This window comes from Dipodomys merriami, unplaced genomic scaffold, assembly GCF_024711535.1.
Source record: "Dipodomys merriami isolate MVZ:Mamm:240054 unplaced genomic scaffold, mDipMer1.0.p SCAF_4, whole genome shotgun sequence".
Classification (NCBI taxonomy): domain Eukaryota; kingdom Metazoa; phylum Chordata; class Mammalia; order Rodentia; family Heteromyidae; genus Dipodomys; species Dipodomys merriami.
In genome coordinates, this window is record NW_027205603.1 from 55296949 (window position 1) to 55322249 (window position 25301).

The 25301-nt window shown below is 34.2% G+C and overlaps 1 protein-coding gene across 1 annotated transcript in view; it reads right to left on the reverse strand.

Annotated features, from left to right (window-relative positions):
- The window catches only part of Mmp16 (matrix metallopeptidase 16), a 239489-nt gene that overhangs the window by 11124 nt on the left and 203064 nt on the right, over window positions 1-25301 (reverse strand). The window contains exons 7-8 of the mRNA XM_069991021.1: window positions 20190-20328; window positions 6531-6681 (exon numbers count right to left, since the gene is read on the reverse strand). Of these exons, the coding sequence (XP_069847122.1) occupies window positions 6531-6681; window positions 20190-20328 (290 nt within the window). The remainder of the gene's footprint in view (window positions 1-6530; window positions 6682-20189; window positions 20329-25301) is intronic.

Consider the following 25301-nt stretch of genomic DNA (forward strand, 5'->3'; position numbering starts at 1 on the left):
TAATGAATTAAAAATTTAGATACAGTAAGAGGAAATTTTAATTTTATGCAAGAGTGTCAGTAAATAATAAAAAGTATAGTTATTACAGCTTTTTCTTCTAATTCATTAATTTTCTCTCCTAGAGAAGTTTGACATTAAGTAAACGATTCTTTGAACAAAGCATTCTTAATCAATAATTCAGAATAAATAAGGAGATTCATTAGTTTTCAGACTTTTAGACTTCCATAAAAGATAGGAATTTCTTATGTAATAGCATAGAGAATTTTTAAAAAGCCTCTAACCTTAGGAAAAAAAAGGACCATAATACTCTAGACTGAAATATTCAATGGAAAACTGCTACATCCTAAACTCCACAAGGAACAACAGGGCTCATTTCACATGACTCAGTCATCTCTCTATCTGATTGGGCTTCAGAGAGTCTCTATTCTGAAGTCAAAATTACTTGCTTCTACTACACTGCCACAAAACATAAGAACATGTCTTTTCCCATTATCAAATAATCACATAAAAATCTCATTTTTAATAAGAATGGCAAATAGTCATATGAAGAAATGCTCAAGCTCTCTAGCCATAAAAGAAATGCAGATCAAAACAACATTGAGATACGACAACACCCAAGTTAAAATGGATATAATCAAGAACTCTAATAACAACAGACGCTGGAAGGGATGTGGACAGAAGGGAACCCTACTGCATTGTTGGTGGGAGTATAAACTTGTTCAACCACTTTGAAAAGCAGTATAGAGTTTCCTCAAAAGACTCCACATAGAGCTCTCCTATGACCCAGCAACCCCACTTTTGTGCATTTTCCTAAATGATCACAAACAAGATCATACTAAAGCTACCAGCACAACTAGATTTATTGTAGCATTATTTATTGCAGTAGATGAATGGATCAAGAAAATGTGGTATATATACACAATGGAATTCTATGCCTCCATCAGAAAGAATGACATTGCCCCATTTGTTAAGAAATGGAAAGACTTGGAAAAAATTATATTAAAGAAGTAAGCCAGGCCCAAAGAAACATAGGTCCCATGGTTTCCCTTATTTGCAATAACTAGTATATATCTGAGACAAGCAGAATAAGTCAGATAAGATGATGTTAAGCAAAATGAACCCCAACATAGGGACACAAGTGGTTTTTTTCTTTCTCGCTATTGTTTCTAACATATTTATAAGGTATCATGTGATTTTTTTTTGTTGCTTTGTATGTCCCTTCCCCATGGTATAACCCTTGTTTTCACAGTATTTGATGTTGGTATAATTTGGAGAGGGGAAAGGAAAAAACACATTGTTTAAATAGGGATACAGGTTGACCCATTTCAACAATGAGATGTACTAGACGCTATGTCAAAAAACGAACTTTATAATTTAGGTGGGGGGGGGAGTTATGGAGATGGGAAGGAAAGAATGGTAGGGGATGAACAAAGGAGGAGGCAACAATGCTTGAAATGCTTGGTAAGAAATGTACTCATTACCTTGCTCATGTAACTGTAATCCCTCTATACAGTATTTTCACAATAAAAGACATTTTTAATAATCTCTCTTTTATGAAACATGCTTAACAATTCAGTAGAATAGAAAACATTAATTTACTTTGTCGATGAATATTTCAAAATACATGAAGTAATTGCTTGATAAAGTTATAACAAGTTCAAAGTCAAAATAGTTTTTCACTTTACTCTCTGTGGCATTTTTTTAATGTATAAAGGGGGTGAATATTTCACCTTTTTATTTGACAATATCTTAAAATCTCAATAGTTATGTTGAGTATGAAATATGGCACTAGAAACTTAGATGTATCTTCAAAAAGATACAGAGAGATGATTTAGAAACATAGCATTTTAGAGCTAAATGCTAGGAAGATCAAAATGTTTCCAAGTATCAAATTATAGTCTATTATGAAAAGGGCAAGTAGAAGTTTGTGGGAATGAGTTCCATGCTGTATGTGAAACTGTAGATATTTTCACTGGAATTTATAGCTCTATTTAAAGAACTGTAATTTCCTCTAGTCTTTGGTTTTCTCTGCATTTAGAAAATTTCATTCTGCTGTCAGTACTTCCTCTATTTCAATTACCATTAGTCCTGTGCTTTTGATTGACCTATCCTCTGAGGCAAATTGAATATTCAACTACTTACTCACTTGACTTTTCTCAACTGGAATGTAATAGGTGCCTCAGCAAATACAAATATTTTAATCTCTGAATCCCTTTCTCTTCAATCTTTTTCTAAAACCCTCTACTAAATACTCAATTATTTAAATGTAGAAGCTGGAAAATACCAATGATTTGTTGTTTTTTTTCCTCTCCCCCAAAATAAAATCCATAAGAACAAGGCATCACAATTGGATCCAAAATATATTCTGTAACTATACACTTTGCTCCAACTCTACTGTCACTGTCCCGTTACCACTGATCATTCTCAACTTTTTTCATATGTCAGTCCAGTGGCTTGAACTCAGGGCCTCAGAGCTGTCCATGAGCATTTTTGCTCAAGGCTAGCACTCTACCACTTGAGTCACAACTCCACTTACGTCTTTGGAGGGTATTTTATTGGAGATGAGTCTCATGGTCTTTCCTTTCCATACTGGCTTCAAACCATGATCCTCGACTTTAGCCTCCTCCTGAATAGCTAGGATTACAGATATGAACCACCAGAGCCCAGCCTTAATTCCATTCTCAAATCCAGTTTTCACACAGAAGCTAGAACAATAGCAGTACACAATGCTACAAATCTTTTTCTTGTTTTCTGAACAATCATTCTTCATTCCTAAATTATTGCCATGATATTATTCTATTTTTTGTTATCTACTATTTCATTACAACACACTGGTCTGACATGTGGCTGAAATTACTGTGGTTCCATATGCAAACAAAGCCTTCTGAACTTCCACAATGACTTACCAGCCAGTCAATACCATCAATACCAATCTCTGTCACTCATTACCTTCATGTACTCAGGAGGAGTTCTCAATATAAAATGGTGAAGACCATTGATTTGGTTACTATTCATTATTATTCTATTTCAACAGAAAGAGCCACAGGAATAGGACTCCTGTGGCCTTCCTACTACTAGTTCTTTATGTCTTGGCACATGCCATCTAGTATATATTTAAAAATAACTTCTGTATGAATTAACAAGAGTATACTAGTAACTGGTAGAAAAATCTTAAGGGAATGCATTAGAGCTACTGAAAATGCAATGGGCGGGTTCAAACCCATATGTTTAATTCAGGTAGTTAGGTATATTTTTAATAGAATAAGTACAGTGATAAATGTTATGACTATGGAATTATACGATAATACAAATATGAACTAGCCTGTTTATAAAACACCTTGAACTGATGACATTCAATGTAAGATCATACACATAAAAATTATTTGGAATCCTATTTTCAGTATTTTATATCTTATAGATTCCCATAGTAATTTAAGACAATTAATGCAAGCATTCCTACATACATTACTGTAATTTTACGTATAACTTCATTTAGTTAGCAAAGAACTAAAACCAGCTGGGCATGTGGCTCATGCTACAATCCTAGCTACTCAAGTGGCTGAGATCTCAGGATTGCAGTTTGAAGCCAATCTGGGCAGGAAAGTCTGTGAGACTCTTTTTTTTTTTTTTCCAATAAACTACTCAGAAAAGGTTTGGAGTGGTGCTAGGGCTCAAGTGGTAGAGTGCTAGCCTTGAGCAAAAGAAGCTCAGAAATAGTGCCTAGGCCACGAATTCAAGCTCCAGGACCAGAGGGGGGAGGGGGAAATTGCTTATGAGTTGTTTTTATTTTATTATAAATTTGTTATTGATTTCTCTAATTTGAGGTAGCATATAGTTAATCATTAAACTTAAAATTTCCAGTAATTGCTAAATTTTTAGGAACATCATTTTAGATATAAATTCAATGTATGGAAAAAGGACTAGTTAATAATAGAATGATGGTTTTATCATCATACATGAAATTCTTCTAAGTTTTACATAAGTACTGAACTTTCATTTTCTTCCTCTTAGAAGCTCTTCTCCTAAGAAGAAGCTAACTTTTCCAAATCTCTACATTCTGTCATTTTCTCTCTTGAGTCCTAAGACAGTATATACAAGCAATTAAAAACAGCTGGGCAATTAACCATCTGCAAGGTTTATAACATTTTAAATGACACATTAATTGGGCTTGGTGGTAAGCACCTTTAATACCAGCACTTGAAAGGATGAGGTAGAAACATTGTGAATATGCGGTGAGATCAGTATCAGCCTGGGCTATAAAGTACAATTCTGTAAAAAAAATAAAAAGAGAGAGAGAGAGAGAGAACAAAACAAAATAAAGCAAAATAAAACCAACAACAAAATCACCACTACCACCACTATTATCACCAACCCCCCCCCCCAGAATATGTTATGAACCTGTAGATTAGTAACAATAAATTTAAAAGTGTAGATTCATAGATTCCATGTATTTTATAGAAATAGATGAAAGCAGAACAATGAAACATGTTAAAATTGTTTTTAAGAAAGTGGGGAGGAAGCTGGCCATCCATGGCCCACACCTGTAATCCTAGCTACTCAGGAGGCTCAGATCTGAGGATCACAGTTCAAAGCCAGTCCAGGCAGGAAAGTCGGTAAGACTTCAATAAACCACCAGAAAACCAGAAGTAGTGCTGTAGCTCAAATAGAGCACTAGCCTTGAGCTGAAGATCTCTGGGACATCACTCAGGCTGAGAGTGCAAGCCCCATGACCAACAAAAAAGAAAAGAAGAAAAAAAAAGAAGGGGTGGAGGAGAATAAGAGAGTGATAAAATGAGGTTGATGTGGTATGCTGTATAAATGTGTGGAAAAATCACAATGAACTTCTCCTGTAAAATTAATATACACTAATAAAAATCTTAATAAACAGATGGACATATTTCCATCTATCAATGAGGCCAACTATAAGATATTTTAATCCAGATAAGGCTTATCATTGTATTGTTTGCAATTACAAATTTCAAACTAAATGGTTTATATCCTTTATTACAATTTGAGAATTGAATCCATTAATATTTAGAATTATTATAGAGAGATGTCTCATGTTTCTTGACATTTTCTTTTTTCTTTTTTTTTTATTGTGAAATTACTGTACAGAGGGGTTACAATTACATGGGCAAGATAATGAGTACATTTCTTATCAAGCATTGCAGCCTCCTCCTTTGTTTACCCTTCACATCCCTTCCCAGCCTCCCCCCCCCTGCTCCTCCACCTAATCCTCCCCCCCCCATCAAAGTTGTAAAGTTGTAAAGTTCGTTTTCGACATGACACCTTGTACTTCTCATTGCTGCAACGGGTCCACCTGTATCCTTACTTAAACAACTTGTTTTTCCCCTTCCCCTCCACAAATTATACCGACATCAAATACAGTGAAAGCAAGTGTTATACTGTGGGGGAGGGACATACAAAGCAACAAAGAAATAATCTTATAAATGCATTAGAAACAAATGCATGAAAGAAAAAAACATTTATATACATATCTTAGGGTTCATTTTCCCAACATCACCTTATCTGACCTTTTCTACTTGACTCATACACATACTAGATATTGCAAATAAGGGAAACCATGGGACCTATGTTTCTTTGGGCTTGGCTTATTTCACTTAATATAATTTTTTCCAAGTCTTTCCATTTGTTACCTAACAAATATTTGTTACCTAACCAATATTTGTTACCTAACAAATGGGGCAATGTCATTCTTTCTGATGGAGGCATAGAATTCCATTGTGTATAAATACCACATTTTCTTAACTCTCATTAATTTTCCTCTTGATCTTGGTATGTTTAAATTTATAAAAATATAGTCTTCATCTAATATGATTTTATATATATGTATATAGTTTGTCAAAAAGTGGGTAGGGTGGAGCTATATAGATTAAGGAACTGTTGTGATTTTTAAGGCTAACATTTTACTTACATTTTATGCACCCTGTTAGCAATGCCACAAAAGAAAAAGACAAAAAGAGAAAGTAAAATAACTGAGAAAGAATATTATATTTTAAGCCCAAAGTATTTATCCTCATGATAGTTTGTTCATATTTCACACATATGCTTGCTGCTTTCCAAATAAATAGCTTCTTAAGAAATAGAACCTGTGGGTAAATGAAATTATTTTAAATGACTATAGTTAATTGGGTGAAAGGCAAAAAATAAATAACTTTGTGGAAGTACACAAAACCTGTGGTTAAAAGTATTTTTTTCTACATACAGTGAAGTACAAGGGTAAGAAAATGTATCATAAGAACACATATCTATACTCTCTCCATAGTTTCATAGGAATGTTAAATTGACCAGGAAAAAGAACAAGAACATAAATATATACAGTCCTAAGAATATTATAGTTGAATGTATCACATGATAATTTGTCTTAAATATTAGTTTTAAACCTATTTTAGAAATATTACTATTGCATTAATTCTTGTGTTTATATCTATGCAGAAGCTGTACCTATACATGCCTATAACAAATTAGAAAGGTAAGTTCATATTTTCCTATGTGATGTGTGTACTGACCTGTCCCCTTTGAAGAAATAGGTTTTCCCAACATCCTCCCACCAAATGGCCGAATCGATACCATGAGGAGGAATTCCATTTCCAAGAGTAATCAAATCATGAGGGTAACCAGGTTGAAGAGTTGTATCCTTGAACACCCAATATTTGTTACCTGTATGGGATAAAGCAAATATATTAGTTTATTGTCAGATTAGAAGATAACTGTCAACTCCTGTTATATGAATTACTATGCGAGAAATATTCTTGATATAATTTAGTGCCTGTCACCTCCAAAGACTTGATGTTATTTTTACAAACATGTATTTTATTTCAAAAGTAATGATTACAGTCATCAGAATTTGTGAGTTTTTTAAAGATAATAAGTACTTAATAATATAGTAAAAAAAAGTTTTAATTTAAAAAATAAACTAAATCTAAAACTTAGCCAGAAAGAAGTGATTCTAAAGCAAATTCTTAGATATTAGAGACCTTACATTTCTTTTCAAACCTACAACATTCCTGTGTTTTTGACATTGAGTATGTCTTCTAATTGCTTTAGTGTTTATGATCCCTACTCTACTGAAACACTTTCTGGGTGGATCTTTTCCTTTTGTTATGAAAATATTCACGAGTCTCTAGTTTTATAAAGCTGCTGTCCTTTGACCCCATGTCTTCTCTTTACTGAAAAACTATCATTCAGTTTAAGAGTGGTACCAAATGGAAGGAAAATATCAATGCCATCCTTATTCAGGATTATCGGAGCATGATATACTATACTGGAAGGAGAAATAGTTCAGTCAGCTGTATAGCTCTTTGGAAAATTTTCTACAGACAACATACTTCCTTGTGTTCTCCATTCTGGCACACAGAATCCAGCACCTGTCAGCATGCCTACCCAACAATCTACACTCTTTTCTTAATCACTGAAAGGTGATTTCATAACTGTTCTCTGCGATTTTCTGCCCTCTTGTCAATAATGCCTTCAACTAAAAACAATTTTCCATATTTACTTATTTATTATTCCACCTTTGTTTATTTCTGTTTGTTCCTCTCTCTCTTCTCTCAATGTTTCTTTCTGGTAGAAATTGAGTAAGGGCTCTACCAAGAATGGGACAGAGACTGGCAGGTGTGTTAAGACGGATGGTAAGAGTCTCTGGTTCCTAAGCTATGAGTTCTTGTCACATACCACAAATCCTCCTTAGGTCAAATCACCCAAATGGTTTATTTTTCTTCTAAGCAAAGAAGACTGCACTGTACAAATTTTGAACCTACAAATATTATATAAGACATTAAGTCTATTTGAGCCCCCATATCTATTGGAAAGATTTCTGACTTTAACTCAGGATGTCATATTGCCTCCATCCCAGTGCCTTAAGAAAATTTTCTAGCATTCATTATTCCCAAAGTCTCCTTTCTTATCAACCTGTGTCCGTCCAGTATGTTTCCCTTTTATTTGCCTTCTCTAGGCCATTAAATAAATTTCTTTTTAATGCACAACTGATTTTTATTTCTACTTAAACGTTTACTGGTTTTCATTGCATTGGTTCAAATTCCCCTATGTCATTTTGAAGCTCCTTTAAGTGTACTTAGCTCATCTCATTCTCATTTCCTTTGCCTTGAAAGAATCTGGTGACTCTTTCATAATTTAACCTAGGATTGTTTCTCTGGGAAGCACTTCTTAAGTAATGTTGACCTGTAGTCCATGTTTCCTGGATATATGGAATGACAGGCAGGAACCCACCATACTCTGGTTTTCCTGATAAGACGAATGTCCTAAAAACTACGAAGAAAGGCCTCCCTGACTAGATAGTTAGGATGGAAGATGGTGGCCAAGACTGGCTCCAACACGATAGGGAATAATGACACAGTAATAAATATCCATCATGTCTAAAGGCCCCAGGTCCCAAACTCATGTGCCCTGAGTGGCTAGCCACGGCCAAGTACAGGTTCCCCAGCTTCCATTGAATCCACATCTTCTATACTCCTGCACTATGATAGGAGATCCAATCATAGTGAAGCTTCCATAGGGGATGCAATCACAAACCTACTCATAACACATGTGTACTTCTTGACCAATAAGACTAGGAGAGAGAAGGTAAGGGACCCTACATATGGGAGCCCTGAGAAAGGGACTATGGACATTTGGTTCTGGAACCTGAAATTGCACAAATAGTCCATTTTACTGTTTCCTTCACTGTCCCTTTTTCTATTTCTTTTGCTTTCAAATAAACTGCTCTGTTTGCTTCATACCATTTCTTGTCCTTTAATTATTTAATCAGCGGAGGAAATGTACCTGAACCCTAGATGGTATCAAAATTGTATGAGTGGCTGGACCCAAACCATGATACTTTTGAAATAAGCCTCCTAGCAGTAACTAAGATTATAGGTTACTATGCTCATCTCAAGAGATTTTTTTTATCTCCTTACCTCTTTTTTAGGAATAAATATGATGGGACTTTTAAAAGGTGTACTTGTATGTGCTTTAATAAACAAAATTGGGCCCAAATATATCAGACAACCTTTACTATAGGTTTATATGATAGAATCATAGCAATTAAACATAAAAAGGCCTTATGTGCCTTGTAGTATAGAATTCTGGGATATACTGAATGTTAACGTTTAATTTTAACTCTTTATTAAGAAGATATAATTATATAATGCCTTTCAAATTTTAATGCGTTAACATTTTTCACATGACAAAGTTGAAGTTACTTCCTGTTTGTTAATTTGTAAGACTGTGAGACTTATGCCCAATTAATTTCCTTTTGCATACATGAGCTAGATTTTTAATTATCTTCACATCAGATTGTCTGACTTTTCAAGGAAAATATTGCTTCTATGGCAAATGAAATGATTCACTGGGTTTCAGTGACATGTTTGTTCTTCAGTAAGTGGTAAAACACTGATCCTTACTAACATTGTACTTAGAATAATGCACATTGTTAGAAAACGTTTTGATAAATAAATCAAATAACCTCATAAAATTATTATCATTAGGGAGGACTTTGTATCATCTATGACAGTTTTTTTTTTCAGTGAGAACCATCCATCCATCTATTCTCTACCTCCTTATTAAAAGCTAATAGTAGTGAATGAAAAGGAGCTACGAGTAAATTAATGAAGGGCAACAGGCCAAGTTGCAGCTCTGTTGGAGCTAACAAAGGACAGAGGCACACATGAAGTAATCATATCAAGAGTTAAATGAAATGAACTATTATTCCTACAGGGAGAAGTTTAGTGTCACCTGACAACTGTAGTTTTATCAATAGGATATTGCTTACTCTGGGGGTGATGATTCATACATGTGTTCCTGACACTCTATGACAACATCAGTGCTACTAACATGAGTGCAATCTCTTCTTCAGTGTACTAAATCTAAAAATGTACTTGAGAACCAATGTGCCTTTTTTTTCTACAGGTCAAGAAAGTGATGTGCTAAAAGTCATACCATTCAATCAGTAATAGAGCTATACTATGTTCAGGTCTTCTCATTTTAACTTTAATTTTACTCTCCCAAATCAACTCTGAACAGGAGTTCACATTCTGGTGTTCAGATATGCCTATGTTCAGATTTGCTATTTTCTCCACTTTAAATATTAATTAATAACTACATTAATAAAATAATTTGTTAAATAAATCACCATTTTCTATACATGCTTGTTGGTTCTTTTTTGGCCTTATTATTAAAAATGTTCAAAAATAAATTAACTATTTTTCTTCAGTGTTTATATAACTCTATTTTTATATTTTGTATCTTCCACTATTAACAGTGATCAGTAGAACAGTGACACTCACTGCTGCTTGCATTTGTAAAGAACAGGCCAATACACCATCTTTATACACCATCTTCTTTGACCTTTCCTTGAAAAACTCAGTAGCTAAGAGAGTAAGAGAAGGATAATGGGATTCATCAAGAAGGAAGCACTGACTGTGAAATGATTTGTAGAAAGAAAGAAAACAAAAATTCTTTATGTCTGAGTTTTCTTCATACCATAAAGCCTCCACTTGTAAGTATTACCATAGAGATGATTACTTTTCAAAATTATCTATATCTATATCTTTATCTATACACTTATTGAAAACATTTTAAGGATTTGAAAATAATTATCATAAAGCATTAATATTCTCTTTGTTAGAGTCTTGGATTAAGGGGGTATTCAACAAGTTTTAAGTAAGAAATAAGAGAACAGCTTTCCCAATTACAAGTTATAAGATCTTGGACAAGTCATTGTAACTGAACATTCATTTCCTATTTTGTATATAAGATGTTAACACTTTTAATTCAGAGTTCCAGAAAAAAAATGAGACTTTTAAATCACTCAATCCCAGTGAAAGACTCAGTAAATTATACTTATTGTTATTGTCATATAACAGCAATGTACTGATCAAATTGGCTTATCACCTTCTCAAATAACTAATGCCAAAATAAATAATTACTTATATTTATCTATGGTAGTACTCCTACTTGGATTATGTTTGAATTTCTGCCTTGCATATGCATAGGTAACTCAAGAAATTAGGATAAATGTCAATGTCTGAACGTTATAAGATGTCATTAAAAGCCTCCATTTATATTTCTCTAGATTCTATGGCACCAGTTAATGGGCTTATATTTGCAATGCTTTTGTGGAAATGTGGAAGCTACTGAGGTGTACAGATCTGTTTTTCTTTCAAAGAAGAACTTACTATCTTTTAAGTGCCTTTGTAACTTATGCATTACTTGGTCATATGATTTTCCCCCCGGAAGCTTAGAAGCAAACACTGATCACGGGAGGATAATGAAGTCTGGCCAATTCTGCTTTGTGTGAGTCTCCTATAATAGCAATGTCTACTCCAGAGTTCAACAAGACATTTGTTAACACTCTGTAACAGCTGCAGCACAGATCTAGGCTTTCTGTTGCCTTGCCTACTCCCCTATCTTTCACAGACTCACCTCCCTCTATAACAAAACTCTTGACCTTCAAACAGTATCTCTGCTTCCTGGGAAACTCAAATTGGCACAGTGCTAAAAAATTTTGGAAGATTAGGGAAATTTTTAAAGTAAAAAGTTGTAATTAGTTTCAACGATTGCAGTTTGAATGATTGAAAAGAAAGAGCCATAATAGAAATCTATCATAGACTTTTTGAATTCTTAAATCTGCTAAGGCATACTATCAATGGACTCTTCCTAATGGTTAAATTTCTGGACATTTTATTTAAATATTCAGTTCTTCTCAATGTGCAATCTAAAAAGTATTATTAAAATTCTCTAGTAATTGTCATTCAACAAAACAAGAATTCACATGTTCTACACTTATTTTTTATATACTAGAATCACTAAAAACCAAATGCAACTCTAGAAATAATTTTCCATTATTTCCAACATTAAAAAGTATGTAGTGTACTCACTGATTTATAATAAAAATTTATTTTGTTATCCACTGTACTATGTAAGAAGCACATTATTTTCTCAAATAAACTTCATTGGACCTAGGTAGCATCTCAAGAATACAATTTGTAAATAGCATAAATAAATTCTTTGCTTATGAATATTCATTTGGAATAAAGTAAAAATGAAAATAATAGAAACTTTCTGAAATAGTTGTTTGCTTTGCCATCTTCTGAAGATATGTATTTTTAAATGATTCTTCTCTTTTTCTGCACATATTTTGTATGCCTCTTCTGTTCTCCAACTTTATTATCCTCTTTTCTGCCTCATATACTTCAGTTTCCATTCTACAAATGTTTTTTTTTTGCCTTTTGAAATTAAACTGTCAAACATGGCAAAAAGAACTACTTAAAGTTATTAAGTGATAGCAACAATAAGAATTTTGAGACAACTGTGCATCTTACTTGATTTTTGCCTATTACTGATTTTGACAACTCCAGCAGCTTTACTTTAAAATGCATTTTCATTTCTTGAAAGAGATTGCCCCAGCTCAATTTTCAATGCAGGCTTTTTGATATTATTATCACATAACCACTCAATCTGAAAATGTCTCATAATTTAGAATGTAAACATCTGCCTTGATTGTGCCTAGAAAATGTTAGTTTCTTGTATGGATTAATGCGAATAACAGGAAGAGAGCTTACTAACACAAACAGTGCAGTAGATTTACTTGCTGGAGAAAAGTTTATGACATTCTCTACTTCTGAGTCTCTCTAACTAATGCAACCATTTCATAAATCTAAAAAACTGGATGTTTTTAGATAAATTTGATGCATCAAAATTGAACCAAGAGGGTATATATCACTTCAATATATCTGTAACAAACAATGAGATTAAAGCATTAATAAAGAATCTCCCAACAAAGTAAAGCTAGTACACAATGGATTCACTGCTGAAATCTACACGAAAAACTATGACCAATACCCCCCATCTTCTATTTCTATGAAATAGAAATAAAAGGTTAGCTACCCAAGTCATTCTGTAAAACCAGCATTACACTCATTATAGAAATGGTCATGGCTATAACATAAAAGACTATTGTACACCAATCTCTTTGATGAATACAGATGCAAAAAATCTCAGTAAAATACTTGCTAGCTGAAAGCAACAACACATCTGAAAGATTATATACCCTGGTTAAGTTGGTTTTATTACAAGTATGCAAGGTTGATTGAATATATGTATATTGATATTAAAAATGCATCACATAAACAGTGTTAAGAACAAGGATCATACGATCATCTCAACTGACGCAGAAAAAGCCTTTGCCAAAATTCAATATCCTTTTATGATAAAAACTCAGAAGAAACTACAACAAAAGGTGATCATCATTTCGTATGTGTGCTTTTTCATTCAAAATTGGCACTCTACCTCTACCACCTAGGGGATAACTCCACTGGTTTCTTGGGGGTTATCAGAGACTTTCCTGCCTGGGCTGGCTTCTTGTTAAACTTATATCTCAGCGTGCTGAGTAGTTACGATTACAGGCCAAAGCCAATGGATCCTGGCTATCAATATTATTCTAAACAGGGAAAAAATAATTTGCTTTAACGTAAGTAATGAAACAAGAGCTTCCCCTCACCACACTCTTATTCAATAGAGTAGTGGAATTCCTAGCCAGGGCAATAAAGTAGGAGAAAAAAATAAAAGAGAGCCAAGTTGGGAATGAAGTCAAACTATCCCTGTTTTCAATGTGTACAATCCTACAGGTAAAGGACTCTGAAGACCCCACCTCAAAATCCTAGATCTGATAAACACCTTTGGCAATACATTACAGGTTACAATTTCCAATATAAAAATCAGTAGCTTTTTTGTATACCAATAGTGAACAGGCTGAGAAAGAAATTAATAGAACAATTCTATTTACAATAGTCTCAAAAATATACCCATGAATAAGAACCCTAGAGGTGAAAGACCTCTATATTGCAAACTATAAAACTTTGGAAACAAATTAAGAAGACACCATAACACGGAAAGACTTCCCATCCATGCGCATAGATTAAAAAACTAATATTACTAAAATGTCCATACTTCTAAAAATCATAGACAGACTGAATGTAATCTTATCAAAAGCCAATGTCATTTCACGCAGAGATGAAAAGATTAATCCCTAAACTCATATAGAAGCTCAAAGGTCTGAATAACTAAAGAAATCCTAATAAAAAATACAACAACAACAACAACAAAACACAGTAACACAAGAAGCAGTATGAGCCTGTATTTCAAATTATACTACAGAGATACAGTAACATACACAATGTGGTATGGCACATAAACAGATATAGAGCAATGGAATGGATTAGAGGACCCAGAAATGAATCTACACACATATAGCCATCTGACTTTTGATAAAGGTTCCCCAATTGTAAGTTGGAGAGAAGGTACACACTTTAAATACTCAATATCCACACACACAAGATTAAAACTAGATTCCTTCCTGCCTTGTCTCTTTCTCCTTCCCTACCTTTCAAAAACTCAACATTCAAAAGCTCAACATTATTAATACAATAAACATTTTAATAATCCTGAGTTCTTTCATGATTCTTTGTACTCCTTCTCCCTTTCCCCAACTCTAATCTGAGTGCGAATTAATCGTTAAGCTTAAGACTATGTTAATTATTGTGTATGGCTGGAGATAGGAAATTGAATTATGGTTGTTTACTTACACATAAATATACAATAGTCTTGGCATTGTTAACAAAGAAGTCTACTTTTTCTTAAGTTTTCCCTGTATCTTTCAAAGGAAAAAAAAAGACAAAAGTTACTTGTGCACATAAGTTTGTGATTATTTGAATAGTCTCGTCTCCTCTACTGATCCATATTTTCTATCTTGATGACAATGTCACAGTCATCATAACCATAATCTTAAAATAATATTTAAAATAAAAAATTCAAAATAGTTTTAGTTATACTAGGTCTTTTGCATATGGATTTTAAAATTAGCCTGACCATTACTCCATAAAAGCCTGTAAATGCTTTGATTGAGATTATATAAAGCTACAGATAAATTTGGTTAGAATTTGCATTGTAACAATTTGGAGTGCTCTAACTTATGAATAAAACATTTTTTCCTTACTTAGTAGAGTTTGGAAATGTATGAGTACATACATTTTATTGCTGATACCCCAATATTTTCTACTTTTGGATGTTGTGGCCTTAAAATAGTTTTTTTAATTCTTCATGTTTCTTTGCTAATATGTGATAGGAGACATTTTTCCAGAGATTTCTTGCTTTTCAGAATGCCTTACAAAGGGAGGCACTGATTGCCTTTGTTCTGGAATATATTTCACATCAAATAATCTCAGCTTATAAAGAGAGTGTCTTTTTCCACAATAAAGGGAAGATTTGTTTACTGTCAAGAGTAAAAAAAAATCCCTTAAAAGCTATTTAGGCAGCAGGGTGGCACAGGGCTGTAATCCTAGCTCTTCAGAAAACTGAGATGTGAGACTCATGGTCTGAAGCCAGCCCAGGAACGAAAATCTCCAATGGGTCTAAAAAGTTGGAAGTGGCTCGAACGGTAGAGCACTACTCTTGAGCAAAAGAAGTCAAGGATAGCATCCAGGCCTTGGGTTCAAGCACCAGGACCAGCACATACACACACACACACACACACACACACACACAATTCAAGTTCTTAAAGTTTGTATGATAAAATTACCTATAGGCAAAGGAGTTACCTGGTCATCTTTATATCACTCCTTCAGAACTGGTGTTCAGCAAAATTGTAAACATGGCAATGCTATGGTCAAGTTTGTCTATACTGTATTCTTTGTTTAAGGAATTCCATATCTTTTACCAATCTTCATGAAAGTGAGACAGCCTAAGCTTTTACCTTAGAAATGACTTATAAAGAGGATAAAATTTCAGCCTCTAAAAGCTCTTCACAGACACACACACACATGCACACACATATACACACACAACATCTGATATTTCTATAATTTTCTTGTGTTCTACAACTTTGCTGACTTCACTTATCAATTGATAAACCTTTTTGAATGCAATCTCTATATCCCTATTGGTTTGCGGGTGCAATTTCTTTTTCTTTGCAATATGGCTGATTTTAATTCATACTTCTTATCTTATTACACTAGATACCTTCTCCAGTAGAATGTTGAATAGACTTGATGTTATAAATTTTACAGTTGAGGGCAGTGTTTTTGTGTTTTTATAAATATCTTGAACTTTATTCTAGACATATTACATGATTCTAATTTAATTATTTCATGTTTTACTTTGAATATCTGTTAGGCAGAGTCAGAATAATGGATATTCTTAATTACCCCTCACTATTGAGGCATGTTATATTTCAGTACCTTCTCTAATGTTTATTATGCACGTTGTAGCAATAGACATCCCTCTGTGAGTGCTGCTCTGTGTGACTCTTTTATTCCTACTGAATGATTCTCTACTATGGTTTCCCTGAAACAGATGTATAGACCAGTGCTTTCTCTAGGACTTATAAGGTCTAATTGCTAATGTCTGGGCTCTAACCCCAAGCAGTTCTCTCTTCCACTTTCCTTTGTCCTTTGATGCTGTATTGGCCAAATAACATGGATGATATTCTTATTTTTATATTACTAAGGCAATATACTTTATAAATAAAACACTAATTAACATGCCATTATATAAGACAAAAACATTAACAGAAAATTTTCAGCAATTATATTCTTGATAACTATTACATCTGAGCATAGATTTTCATTAAATAGGGATAATAAAAGATAATGTGAATTCACTATAATTGTATACTATTAGAAGACAAGAGAGAATAACTTAAAAATGACACTGTGAACACAAGGAAGGAAAGGACAAAGACCAAGTAAATGAAGATGAAGCGGTCTAAAGAAAGGAACATTTTCGAGAACAATCCTTAAATCCACTCTAGCTTCATCTACAATGGTCATTCACAACGACTAGTGTAGACAAATCTGCATAGGCCTGTAATATAGGACTATAAACTAAGCTTCTATTTTATTCTTACTTCACACAAGAAGTCTTTGCTGAGTATATGCCATCTAAAGTATAAATAAGACAGAATTCTTCTACAAAGACACTGAACTCTGGCCTGATTTATTTAGGATATAACCACTGACACGAAAATAATTTTTACACTTTTAAATATTAAGGAAATTAGCATAATGATAAAGAGATTATATATTTAGGTTTTGTAACCTAAACTAAGTTTTCAAATGTTGCTAAAATGCTGAGAGTATGACAGGGTAAAAGAGAAGAAAGAACACCTTTCTTTCTGAAGTGGATGTCCTAGTGGAAGGTTCTGGATAAACGACACATGAGAGAAATACGTAGGTGGTTAAGGAGTAAGAATTAAGGTGGGGAAAGGGTTGGATTGTTAGATAAAGAGCTTAGATCTCCTGACCCACAGGGCAGAGTGGGGTTTGCTGTCTGGAGATGAACAATAAAGTAAGTCACTATCTGGACTTTTTGAAGGAATAAAGGACATAAGAAGATAGTGTTGAGCTGAGACTTTCCTTTTGATTGTGATTGTTGTGGGGATGGTCAGGCCAAGCTGTAACTTCTATCAGAAGGCCACATTTCTAGAGCTCTCTCCTTAGCTTCTTCCACAGGTGATGAAGAGATTTAGAGGGGGAGATGGTCTTGATAGCGACACCAGAGCTATTGGTTCCCTCTGGAGAATAACTGGTTTGGAGCAGGATTATTTACATCCTATGTGGGTATTGGGGAGTTTGTTAATCTGAAGGTGGAGGTAAATCAAACAAGAGATCCAAGGAACGAACTTTGCCCGATGAGTACAATGGATCACAAGAAACTACTGTTCTAGAAGTTAAATATAGCTTGTGACAAGAGACACAGTTGTTACTGTTAGCACCAGAAAAATAAGGAACACTTATGGAGTCAAATTAGTATTTCATGATATTGCTTTAAAAAAATATATGTGTTGGCATTGAAGCTTCAACTCAGGGCCTCTTGTTCCCAATCAACTTTCACTCACAGCTGAACTCTACTACTTGAGGATCCCTCCAGGTTCCATGGTATTGTTTTTAATCAAAATAATTTTGAAGTCTTATTTTTATCTTTAAGCAATTGTATAAAGGAGTTGCCATTCCACAATGCAGCATATAAAGACAATGAATCTTGATCAAATTCACCCCTTTATCATTCTCCCCCATACCTCTCAATTCCATCACTTCCCCTGATTTTTTAAATTTTTGTAGAATATGCATTGAATTTGATGGCTGCATTCCCCTCAGCCCTTTCAAAGTATTTACTGAGTGTGTACTATGTTCCCCAATATTACCTGGGGAACAGAATTGGTATCAATAAAATAGAAACAAGATCCATCTCCAATGATGCAATTTATAATTAAATGTTGGAGTTAACATTAGGCTTTTTTGAAAATACAAATCCTGTGTGTTAGTCTGAAAGTATTGCTTACATAAAAGGACTGGCCTTTTATGCTGGCTGGTGACACATGAAAAGATTCCAGCTATTCCACCAGTGAGGAGAAAAAAGCACATTGCACAAAACTGAAAAGCTTCAGAGACAGCAAAAAGCTCTCACACCTCTGGTTTGCTATGGCAGCTCTTCCCTCAGGCAGTTCTGTCAGAGAGCACTACTGATGCTGCCTGGAGACGAAGCCTCCTGGAATAGCCCGAAGGGGTTAGCCTTCTCCTCTCCCTTTTGTAGCCACTCTTGGGAGCTCAGAAGGGAATGGGGGAGGAAATCTCCTTCCATATATCATGCTTTTAAGATTCACAGTCTTTAAGGTGGTATCCTCAACTTGATCAGTGCTACAATACATGTCTAGTTCAGTTATGTACTTATACAACAACAGGGAAGAACAAAACATATTACCAGCAACAGAAGGTGATAATTTTTTTGTGGCAGCTATCATGGGCTAAGTAGTTTATATATAGCAATAATCTCAAGATTGTACCATCCTTTTCTTCCTTCCTTTCTTCCTTCCTTCCTTCCTTCCTTCCTTCCTTCCTTCCTTCCTTTCTTTCTTTCTTTCTTTCTTTCTTTCTTTCTTTCTTTCTTTCTTTCTTCCTTCCTTCCTTTCCTTCTTTCCTTCTTTTTCTTTCTTTCTTTCTTTTTTCTTTCTCTCTTTCTCTCTTTCTTTCTTTCTTCTTTTTCCTCCCTCTTTCTCTCTCTCTCTCTCTCTCTCTCTCTCTCTCTCTCTCTCTCTCTCTCTCTCTCTCTCTCTCTCTCTCTCTCTCTCTCTCTCTCTCTCTCTCTCTCTTTCTATATCATTTTCCAAGACAAAATAAATTCCTGGGGCAGACTTTTATTTTATACGGATAGTTTGAACCTCACTGATAATGTTTCAAGAGTTTCCCTGTTTTTTAATTTTCCCTCATCAAATTGTATTGGTTTGATGATGAGAAAATCTCCTGGGTTTGGTGCAAATTTCCTTTTGTTTCCCTTAACTCATAGTTCAGTCTTTCAGTCTCTTCACTGACAAATCCAATCATATTCTTTCTACAGTTTCAGGTCACAATTCCCTCAATTCTCAAATCTAGTCTGTTTCATCCCTATGCTTTCCCCAGGCTTAATTAAGGTTTACCTTTGTCAAATTTTAAGGACAGAGGAATCGCTTTAGTAGGTGATGGTTTTCAAAGGAGACAATTAGCAGCATTTGTGAAAGTGAAATTTACCACTCAAATGAATAACTGACTACATTTCACATATATATAAGTAGGGAAATTGTTCTGTTCATAGCTTCTCTTAACCTTTTTTCTCTTGCTTTATTGCTGAACAGCTGCAGCAAAAATTTAAGAATATGTGGAAATGAATTATGACAGAGATATCATCCAACAAAGATAATAAGAAAGTCTATTTATTTCCTTTCCTTCTTTCTTCCCTTTTTTGTTTTTCTAAGACAAGATCTCATTATGTTGACCAGGCTTGTCTCAACTCCTAGGCTCAAATGATCTTCCTGCCTCAGCCTACTGAGCAGCTATAACACAGGTATGAGCCATTGCAACTGACTTTTATTATCTTTTATGTTTTATGTTTTTAACTTATATATAAAAGTTCCTAAAGAACAGGATGTCACCAAAATTTGATTTCATATTTGAGGATGTATTAAAAATATGTATGCATATATATGTTCATTCATATACTGATATCACTATTCAATATAAATTTTATAAAATCTATCTGCTACCTAATCAGAATCAGGTTTACTTACTCATCTCTATATATGATAAATGTCTATGAAAAAAATGACCAATATAGGACAGAGAAGATATGGAAAACATCCTTACCTTTAAAGAAGACAAAATTCCCATCACTATTTTCATACACGGCATCAATACTAGGAGGTAAGCCCCGCCAGAAGTAAGTAATTTGCATGGGGTATCCATCCATCACCCTGTTGTTTCTCACTCGCCAAAACCACTGGTCCTGCAAACCAAGCAAAATGTCACTCAGTGAACACATAGGCCTCTCCAGATTTTCTCCCCAATGTTTAGTTGGACAGTTGTGAAGCTATTTTAATACTATTTTAATGGCTCAAAAACAAAACAGAGAAATAGCTGACTAATTTTTGTAGTAAACTAGGTAAAAAGCTTTGCAATAAACTCCCAAATTTAAAATCATGTCATGTGATTAAAAACATAATGACAAATACTTGAACTTTCCATTTTACTTTACTAGGTGATCCTTTTCAACTTTTTCGTACTAGGCAATTAATAGCACTTGTGAAATTCAAATTCATACTCAGATAAATAAGAGATACAAATTGCATGGTACTGGAAAATAGGTAAATGTTTCTGCTTATAAGCTAGCTTTGCCCTCATGATTAATTTTGTATTCAGGGCATTCTAGATGAAAAAAAAAAACAAAAAACAGAGAATTGGCTGGTACTGTGGCCACATATGCATATTATATGCATCCTAGCATTGCTAAATATATGCAAAGTCCTTCATATTTGAAAAGTTGGGGATTAAACAAGGAGGTTCCACCTCCTAGCTCACCCATGTTACACTTATTTTACTGTGTAATGACAAGAACTCTTTTCTGTTTAATCATCAAAATGTTTCCTGGGATGTTGAATATTGGATACATAAGGAACAAAGGTTATCTTGAAAAAGACCATCATCAGTTTGTGTTAATTGCTTGTGCTATTCACTTTCATAACAAAAACTCAATCACAGCCCAGGCCACTCTGTTTCTTGTTTTCTTCAAGTGAATAACATCAGATTTCTCCTATTAAAGGTGCTCATGAAGTAGTGAATGAGTTTTGATATAAGTACTGATAGAAAAAAAAATAACAAAATAAACTCCCCAAAACCTACCCAGAATTAGGTACATTTTATAATATTGGTTTTAAGCTATTAGTTTTCTATTATCTATTTTTCATAGTTCTTTAAAATGAGAAAACCAACCCTTTTAATTTTGAAAAATGAGCTGTACAACTTTGGTGGAAGATGCAGGGGGTAGGGGGGTAGTGTAGTCATGGAGATGGGAGGGCAGGGACGGTAGGGGAAAAACAAAGGAGGAGGCAATAATGCTTGATAAGAAATGTACTCATTTCCTTGCTGATGTAATTGTAACCCTTCTGTGCTGTATTTTCGCAATTAAAAAACTTGTTAAAAATAAAAATTAATTTTCAATGTATTAAAGATTTTATTTGTATTTATTTATTTATTTATTTATGTTTGTGTCAGTCATGGGACCTGAACTCTGGGCTTGGGTGCTGTCCTTCAGCTCTTCAGCTCAAAACTAGTGCTCTACTGCTTGTGCCACAGCGCCATTTTCAGCTTTTTCTGCTTATGTGGTGCTGATGAATCAAACCCAGGGCATCATGAATGTGAGGCAAGCAGTCTACCATTAAGCCACCTTCCCAGCCCTAAATATTTTATTTGAAGTCATATTTCACTTCATTTCAAATTTCAGTCTATACCAGCTAATTTCACTTAAAAGTTAAACATTTATATTAGATGGACAAGGATATATCACAAAAATATTTTTAATTCATTTTCTTCTTTCTTGAATAAGATATTAATAAATATCTCTGGAATAAGATATTAATAAATGAGTTATTAGACTGTTTCCCCAAATTTGGGGCTAATAATAGGTTGGTCTGACTGAACTTCCTGGATTTATCATTTATTCATATATTAATGCATGTATACATCTACTGAGAATTCTTGGATTTCAGAAAATATAAAAATAGTGTCCTACCTAGCACATCCAAATAATCAGCTCTCTTAGGTGCCTTGAACAGTCCTAACATATTCTAGATGTCATTTAGAAAAGAAGAAATAACTTAATGGATCTGAGTTCATACTCTGTTCTCTAAGATAGTTATTATGTGGCCTTGGCCAAAATAATTATCATGTAGTTAATTACAAACTTATTTCTAATTCATAGCATAATTACTGTACTAAATATAAAGAACTTCTAGAAAACTGGTCAAATAGCACCAAAGTTTTGGTTGTAATTGTTAAAATTATGTTGAAAATGAGTTATTCTATACTTTCCATTTACTTTTCTGTTTAGAGTGTATCTCTTGTTTATTGTTTCCTTTTCAGATTGCAGCTACATTGTGATCCTAGTCGTGTATTTCTTTCTTCCTCAGCATTTCTTATGTAATTAGCCTTCCTTGATAACCATCATGCCACTGGGATGATTTTGTCCATGTGCAGTAGTAAAACTAAATGAATTTTAAAAAGTTACTTCGTGAAAAGATTGATCCAGGGAAATGGATAGGGGCATAAAGATTAGGGGTATCTGCTCACAGAATGTGAGCATATGATATTAGGATCATGCAAAGGAAAATAAACACTGTCTAGCTATACAAAGCTTTCAACTGAGTCAAATATCTTGCCAGCCTCCAAATAAAATGTGTCTATGATATAATTTAAACCTACATTGTAAAGTAAAAAATTAAGTCCATCACACATGTACTAGATTCTTATAAAGAAATAAGTATTATTTGGTTACTGATGGCATGAACAATGACACACAAGCTCTTTCCTACTTTCTCCTACAGAAGCCCTTTATATTGCTACACTGTCCCCATATTTGAAGACAGGGCCAACGGGGAATGGCACAGACACAGGCTGCCATTGGTAGATAGGAAAACAATCCTAACTTGCCTCTAATAAGTGGAGAAATGAAATTTCTGCCTCAAGATAGCTACAGTGCATTTGCAAAACCTCAGAAGGTAATGCAGCACCATGAAAGACTAATTTTTCCTTTGACTTGGCAGAGTCACTTATAGATGCTCTGGTTGGTTGTGATTCTATTCACCTTAGCCACGGGCTTGTCAATTTAACAGAAAGCAATGGTGCAAACAATTTAGGATGCATTTTGTCACAGAGGAGGTAGACTTTTACCAGTCACCAGAGACTGCCATTTCAGAAAAAGGGACTGGGAATAATCTTTAGAGAAGGAAGATTTCAAGTGGTATTCAGGTCTCTGCACAGCTGAAACTCTCCTTATACATGATACATTTCTCCAACAGCCTTATCTAAAAGTGAAGGAAGTCCATCACTTCACCCACACACATCTGCTGTCTTTCCCCACCTCCTTACCAAGCATGATTTTCTTCTGTTGCATTTTTCACTGTTTTATCCAATTTTGTTTATTATTGTTAATTCTGTCTTCATACTAATCTAACCTCTATAATGACAGGGTTATCTTTTGCTCATGTATAGATCTCCCATGCTAGAAAACTTCCTTGTGCATAGTAAATAATTTATAAATACTTTTTGAAAGAGAATAACTTGAAAGAGCAAGGTACAAACCAAGTGATCCTTTAAAATCCAAAGCTTTAAAATTAAACCTACATGTCTTCCTGTCTATGAACAAGATGTTTTCCTTACTTATAAAATGTAAAAGCTGTGTGAGGGTCATAAGACTACAAGAAAGACATTCTACTTGAAGAAGCATATGTCTAGCACATATTCTGTTTCTAGAAGGATGTGATATTTAAATCTTTGAACTATAAAGGAAAAACATATTTGTTTTCAACTTTGCAAACAATTTAAGTTCTGTTCTTCCTTCAGATGTGAAGAGAAAGAATGAGAAGCAACCTCACCAGAGCTTCCCCATCCCCCCTTCACCCCCAAAATCTGTTTCTGTGGCATTTCTGGCCTCTTCCCCTTTCTTTTCTCTATAGTACTAATAGAAGTGGATAAAAGTAAGTTGAATAAATTAATCACCAGCACTTCTGTGAAGTAAACCTCTGAAAAATGTTCTAAAAATGATTAATTTGAAATTTCTACATAGATATGAATATTTCTTTTGAGGTATAAACATGTATGAGGTCTTACACATCATTTTAACTTTTCATGTAACACTGGATCCAGAAAAAACATTTTGTTCACAGAGATAAATCCTCAGAGGACTATGGAGTATATATAAGGAAGCAGTAACAAGAAGCGTTTAGTTCAGGTTCACTGTTCTATTTCCTTTACAATTTTGGCTGTCACAAACATACTGCTGCAGAGAACTCTATGGAGAAAGTGTTCCCCTGCAGTCTGAATATGAAGTGACGATGTGATTGATGGACTATCAGTGGAGAACGCTATATTCAGGACTTTTAAAATCAAGGGGACTCATTAGTGGTAAAGACACATTAAGAAAACACATACAGGATTTCTATACGCAATAAACATCTTGGTTTCTCAAGCTTCTAGAAATCAGATATGTAACAATGGCAAAAGATAGACCAAGTCTTGCTGCTTTTTACCAAACAGGAGGAAAGAGAATTTATTTGAACACTTAAAAAACAGAAGAAGAAATTCATGAGGCCTGAATTTGTGTCTACCCCTTACCAAGCAGAAAGAGATATCCGAGGAGCTAATGTGGATCTTTCCAGGGAGGAGTAACTGTTGGGAGCCAGGTTCATAGTTGTCTGGAGTTGAATAGGGAACTGTTCAGGGCTAACATCATGACTATTAGGCAGGAGCTGGCAATGAGTTATCAGATAAAAGTGGATGTCTAAATCACTTATCCATTCAGGCCACTGCTCTTTTGAAGGCACAAGATGTTGACCTAACTTATCAAAAGTAAAAGCTGAGGGTCATGAGACCACAGGAAAAACATTCTACTTGAATAGGATTTACAGGCAAGATGGCTGATGCCCACACCATTAATCTGGCTTACTGATGTATATATACTTTTAACACAAGGAGAAAAAGCAAATAATCAGAAATATTCAGAATTTCTCATATATTTGTTGAAAGGTCTATCAATACCATATGCCAGACTCTTATCTCACGGCACATTTGTAACTAATTAGTGAAATCACTGATTTTAAAAAACATTGACAATCACAACCTAATGAGTACATTGCTTATTTAATTATTTTTGTTGTGTTTTGTTTTGTCGGTTGTGGGACTTGAACTCTGGGCTTGGGTGCTGTC